The sequence below is a fragment of the Micropterus salmoides genome, unplaced genomic scaffold (assembly GCF_014851395.1).
Source record: "Micropterus salmoides isolate LMB-PRFRI ecotype aquatic unplaced genomic scaffold, ASM1485139v1 Ms_hic_scaffold_3732, whole genome shotgun sequence".
Classification (NCBI taxonomy): Eukaryota; Metazoa; Chordata; class Actinopteri; order Centrarchiformes; family Centrarchidae; genus Micropterus; species Micropterus salmoides.
This window is the reverse complement of record NW_024043076.1, coordinates 4,940-11,002: the sequence shown is the minus strand read 5'-3', so window position 1 is coordinate 11,002 and position 6,063 is coordinate 4,940. Positions and strand designations below refer to the sequence as shown.

The 6,063-nt window shown below is 40.8% G+C and overlaps 1 protein-coding gene across 1 annotated transcript; it reads left to right on the top strand.

The window, feature by feature from the left end:
* Nucleotides 1-1,129: 1,129 nt before the first annotated feature.
* On the top strand, nucleotides 1,130-4,063 carry LOC119884864 (programmed cell death 1 ligand 1-like). The gene is made up of 3 exons (XM_038695155.1): nucleotides 1,130-1,634; nucleotides 2,450-2,791; nucleotides 2,949-4,063. The coding sequence occupies exons 1-3, from the start codon at nucleotides 1,586-1,588 to the stop codon at nucleotides 3,029-3,031; spliced, it is 474 nt and encodes a 157-aa protein (XP_038551083.1). The 5' UTR covers nucleotides 1,130-1,585; the 3' UTR covers nucleotides 3,032-4,063.
* The last annotated feature ends 2,000 nt before the right edge of the window (nucleotides 4,064-6,063 follow it).

Here is a 6,063-nt window from a genome sequence, read left to right as displayed (position 1 = left end):
AGTTTCTGCCTGAAGGGAAGATGTGTGGGTGAGTAACTCAGCTTATTGACCGACCGTGACACAATTAAAACATGTAGGCCTATTCTGTTTTAGGCCGCAGATTTCTAGAAGTGGCGCAGATTCTAGTTTCAAAGGGACGCTGAGGCCTAAAAAGTGTATAGCTGTTGTTTGTGTGAACAGTATAAACAACTTGTTGGACAGAACCATTCACATTAAAATATTATTTAGTGTAGTGTGAACGTGGCGGTCATGTAACCGTAGAGCAGAGGAGACTTTCCACCAGCCTCTCACTCACACAGCTTTGCGTGATTGGCTAACGTCACCCTTAACCACATAACCAAACGAAACCAGCCAATCAGAGGCAGAAACTGCTTCAGCACCTCCTGCAGAAAGGGATCCGATTTCATGGCCATCTGTCGACATGTTACTGGCTTTCTGTGGTTTTCCGCATGTCGACGATTGAGCTGCTTGTTGTTGACTCACAGTTCAAACCTGCAGCTTTGCCCCACTGATGGTTAGATTGTGTGTTGTTAGTGTTGGAGAGCTGTAGCTGATTTGTTGTCTTTGCTTTTTAAATAAGCTTATGTTTTGTAGCTTTTTTTTTTCTGGCATCCATCTCTTCCGGCTCCGTTTGTCCTGCTTGTCCTAAACTTTGTTTCAATTTTCAGTTGTAGCCAACATATTCTTCACGAGATGTAGGTCAGCGTTTCCACATTAAAAGACTCGGGTCGTTCCACCTCACTTTAAAAAAACCTGTCACTTAAAAAATTAGATTAACTTATTTAACACACTCAAAAGTGTTTCAAACATTATTCTACATTAACTTCATAAAGCAATGAAACGAAAACTCCATTCATGCCATAAAATGTGCTCAAATAATGTTTGAAAGACTGAATCTCAACATTTAGGCTACTGAAAACCTTTTGCGCCCACATCACAAAAGGTGTGCGGAAAATGACAGTGTCTGTAGTAGGCCTGAGAAAGCTATATTAACCTGAAATAGATAGATCATATTCAAATTTAGTATTTCAATACCCCTACCAAACTGCTCATAATATTCAGCCTCCCATAAGAAAAATAAAGAGCAAATAAAAAATATTAATTAATTAATCCTGCTGTACTGTAAAAACCTGTAGGCAACAATAGTCTAAGGCTTTTAATCAGTCTCTGTAGGATTATATCGCTATAGTGAAGAGTTTCTCCACATCACCGCTGCAAACAGAAAGCAGCCTATTGGCCTCTTCACACTTTAGAGCTCTAGTTCACTGAAAACTTTATTCTGTCAACATGAGATCAAAATAGATTCATTAGTTTATATATTTATATTAACTCCTCTTGTCTTTGGCCAAACTGCAGAATGCAAAATCCCTGAATTTTGACTCATGTCCTTCAGTGAACCCAAACGTGCTGTGAGATCAGCTGACTCAGCTGGTGACGTGCTGTGAGATCAGCTGACTCAGCTGGTGACCGCTACGTCACTGCAGCAGCACCAATCATTCACTAGTTTCGGCCTCAGTCACGCAGTCATAATATCCAGGATTCACGCAGCTAACACAGTAACCGCAGCAGCTTCACCTCCTCTCTCATGGAGAAGTTTGTGGTCCTGCTGGTCCTTCTGTCTCCAGCAGCTTCTGGTAAAGACGAGTTTGTAAAATGTCATCTTGTCCTAAAAGGTCTTCATGTGTTTATAAATCGTCGAGTTTCGAGGTTGGATGCTAACGTTAGCTTGTCTGCAGCTACAGTCATCGATTTAGCTTCAGTGTGGAGGAAAATGCCAAAGAAAAAAATGCGATCAATCATCTGATCGCCTTGATTACTCTACCGAGGCTTCCAGCTTTGAAAACGTCTTTATGATATTTACGGTTTTAGGCTGTTTTAATAACTTTAGCCTGGCTAGTTAGATTTAGCTGCTAAATGGCTAATTTAGCTTCTAAGTTTGGCCATCTTGCAGATCATCCCAAAGCTCTTTTGTTCTGAGGAGCTATGAAAGTCTTTTAATTGCACTCTGAAAAATCCTTCCAACAGCGAAGTTAAAACTGTCGCTACAGCTAAGTAAACTGAATGTCTGCGGGCGAGTCAATCCATGGCTGGAACTGCTGGAAGAGTGATGTGTGGCTCAACAGACTTCTCTCTTTGGTGTGAGCTGCTTGTTTTTGCCTGCATGTTCTGAGTCCTCCTGTTCAGTATTAAAACTTCTGTGTTTGTTTAATCTGAAGGTAAATTTCTTTCCTGCAACAAATAACCAATTTCAAACTAACTTCACCTCGGTGCAGTCCCCTCAAGATAATATTACTGTGGAGTGTGAAATTTGTGACACAACAATGTTTTTCTATCGTCAAACGATTAATATGTGGTCATATCGCACAGTACTGGTTCTCACTGTATCGTCCTGTGGAGTCCTTTTGAAATGTAATTACTTTTTCTCTCTGGATGTTTTTATTGTTTTTAGATGTGGTACGAGTGAAACCTGGAGATGATGTCACTCTGCCATGTCAGGCTGGTGAAGCCTCCATCATAGCTGTAGAGTGGAGCAGACCTGACCTGGAGCCAGACTACGTCCTCTTTTACAGAGATGGACGTTCAGTTAAAACCCACCAGCATCCATCCTTTAAGGACCGGGTGCAGCTGGTGGACAGAGAGCTGAAGGACGGAAACGTGTCTTTAATTCTGAAGAACGTGAACAGCAACGACGCTGGAACATACGAGTGTCGAGTTGCAACAGGAGGTTCAAGACGTCAGAGAGCCGACATTGATGCTGAGCCAATCAGAATCATCCAGCTGGAGGTTTCAGGTGAGTTTGTGGAGGTCTGTGTGCCATGTTGTAGCTGCAGTTTATTCCATGTTGATTCTGAGAGTCAAACATGAGGAATATAGAAGATATAGAAGAGTAAATGGAGGCTGTTCCACTGTTCACTCATTTCCTGACTAATATGCACTTTGATCTTCAGGGTCCAACAGCGGAGACGTCATGGAGGGAAACTACTGTCTTTACTACGGACTGGGAGCACTGATTTTGTTCGGGTTTGTTTAGCTGCTGCTGTTGGCTGGAAATGGAAAAGACATTAGAACAAGAAATCAGGACAGCCTGCTGCTGATGACGCAGTGAACGACCTCTGATCTCTTTCCACCACATGTTTCATACATTCAACATGATTTTCAGTCTTTCTGTGGGTGTGAATATGTAAATCTGGCCTTTGAGGCAAAGGGACCATGATGATCTGCTCATCAACGTGAAAAAATAATGTTGGAGGGTTTGCGTACGCGTTGATCCTGAGAGTTATCTTGTCTGCATATCGTTGCCACTTTATTGTTGTTGTGCCATAAACATAAAGTGCAAATACCTCTACTTTGTCTGTCAGTACAGTCGGCCGACTTAAGTTCCTGCCCACCACATCTGAACACTTCAGAGCTGCCTGTAAAACTAAACAGCTTGCCTCTGTAGCCGAAAGCTGTTGTTCTTCTTGTCGATGTACTGTAGCACAGGCACCAACTGACAGTGGGTGGAAATGTCAGTTGTTTCGTCTGCCTGAATATTTTTTACTTCCTCCAGAATGTAATCTTTGATAACTGACAGCATGCAGTCCAAAAGTTCGTTTTGCACAGTCTTTGAGGTGCCTTTAAAAAACTGTAGCTGTCGTAAGGTGCTTCTCACACACAGTCCAGCGATCAACAAGATCTTCTGAAAACGGCAGGGTTGTCAGAGGATGCAGTCTTATTGTGGCTCCACAAGGAAGAGTTATTCTGTGGCCTTTGACAATCAAACATGTCTGACAATAGATTAGAAGATCCATGGTTTGTGTTTCATATCAGGTTCATTTTTACATTTAATCTTTGATCTGTAATTTTTTCTTTTCTTTAAGAGGCTGATGGTGGGTCATAGAAAGGCTTGTGATGTCTGCAAATATTTATATATATTGGAGACAATGATGGTTAAATATTTTACTTTGAAAGCTGCTTCGGTTTTTCTCTGTTTGTAAAGGTCTATTCATACTCAGCAGGTTCTGGTATGAGTTGACTGTTTCCTGTAAGCCATTTATATTAAATTTTTCATATGTACAAAAAATTTGTTTTCTGTGACTTTCCGTTTCTACCTGAATGTTGAAATAAACTGTAGGTTACCTGAGCTGTTGATTCAGATGTCATTACTTCCAACACGGTATACAACACACCTGAGCTCCTTTCATGAGGTGGGTCAATATCACTCGCCTTTGGCGTCCTCAGAATCACTCAAATTGTAAAATCCCACGTGACGTAACTTCAGTGTAATAAGTGGTTCAATTAGACAAAATTAAAATGTTTTATATGTAATTATGATCTTTAGCAAGTTCGTTCATAAAACAAGTCATTTTGATAATTTGTTTAATTTTCACATTGTGTTTATAGTTGGAGGTTGTCAAGCTTAACATGTCCACCCTGTCATTGTGAAATATTAGAAATTCAACATTTGCTAAACAGTACAGATACAGTGGGTACGAAAGTATTCAGACCCCTTTAAATTTTTCACTCTTTGTTTCATTGCAGCCATTTTCCAAAAATCAAAAAAGTTCATTTTATTTCTCAGTAATGTACACTCAGCACCCCATCTTGACAGAAAAAAAACAAATGTAGAAATTTTTGCAAATTTATTAAAGAAAAACTGAAATATCACATGGTCATAAGTATTCAGACCCTTTGCCGTGACACTCATATTTAACTCAGGTGCTGTCTATTTCTTCTGATCATCCTTGAGATGGTTCTACACCTTCATTTGAGTCCAGCTGTGTTTGATTATACTGATTGGACTTGATTAAGAAAGCCACACACCTGTCTATATAAGACCTTACAGCTCACAGTGCATGTCAGGAAAGGGTCACTAGGTGTCAGACTAGGACCATGATGGGGAAAATAAACGACCTGCAGCACTGCACGTTTCATAAAGTTCCTTCATGTTACAACTTGCTTAAATGTTCTTGTGTAAAATATTTTCTGAAACAATCATCCCACCAGGACAAGTTAGATAACCTAGAGATTCTCCTTTTGTCTGCAGACCTGAAACATCAGCACGATGAAGATGTCACGTGTTTACAGGCTACAGTATATGTTGCAATCAATGTGCCACGTTTAATAACCTCTCTATTTTGTTTTTAAGCTTTCCACACTATGATACTGGCTGAATTAACATGTTTCTCACTCTTAACGAGTTTTATTGTGCATCCTTCTCATGGGTGATGTGAACCTTATAAAGTCTTTGGCAATTATCTGTTTGTTCTTGTTCCCTTTCAGATTGAGTGGTCCCTCCTGCAGCATGTGGTGTGTCAGCTGTCCCTCTTTCACACTTTCATTACTATCATTAATGTCTTTCTTCACTCACAGTAACAGCTCACTGGAGCTGCTAGATTGTGTTGCATATTGAACTTTAATTTGTGCACCGTGTTAAATGTAGAAACTTTAGTTTGCTGTTACACCACAGCTGATGTGTTGCCTGTGTGAAGGATTCGATTTTGGTGGGTCTGAATGATGACAGGAGATGAATATGAAGAATATAAAACAAGTCCGACAGCAGATCCAGCTGTTGTGTCTCAGGTTAAATTGAGCGTTCAGTATCACATGTCAGCTGACTGAGTGTAAACATCCAGATGACAGAGCTGAACACAGTTTAGTCTAAGCTTGTACTCACTTACATCCGCGGGGGTATCCGCTGACTTTAACATGATGCCTGCTGGACTTCAAACAAGGCCTGCTGGATAGAAATTGTGTCCGGCTGGCGCTGCAAAACTACCATGTCACATGACCTTAAAACCTCGCGGGAGACGAACCAAGAAGACGACCACCGACCGTCGTTTAACAGTGTGTGTAGCCTATTTTACTCACAGGAGGAGAAAAATAGAAACGTGAAGTTCCCGAAACATCTGCTGGACGACAGAAGAGCTCGAGCTTCACTGCTGAGAGCAAAAACCCTGAGAGTTACAACAGGAAACATCCAGAACTGCACCAGCAACATTTCGTTCAGTTTTTTCCTCAGAAAGCAGCAGTTTCTGCCTGAAGGGAAGATGTGTGGGTGAGTAACTCAGCTTATTGTATTAT

What these genes read in the sequence shown, in the direction of transcription:
- LOC119884864 (XM_038695155.1), top strand. Translation starts at nt 1,586, where the DNA reads ATGGAGAAGTTTGTGGTCCTGCTGGTCCTTCTGTCTCCAGCAGCTTCT. An exon ending in TCTGTCTCCAGCAGCTTCTG is followed by an intron (nt 1,635 to 2,449) that starts GTAAAGACGAGT and finishes TATTGTTTTTAG; the next exon opens with ATGTGGTACGAGTGAAACCT. An exon ending in CATCCAGCTGGAGGTTTCAG is followed by an intron (nt 2,792 to 2,948) that starts GTGAGTTTGTGG and finishes TTTGATCTTCAG; the next exon opens with GGTCCAACAGCGGAGACGTC.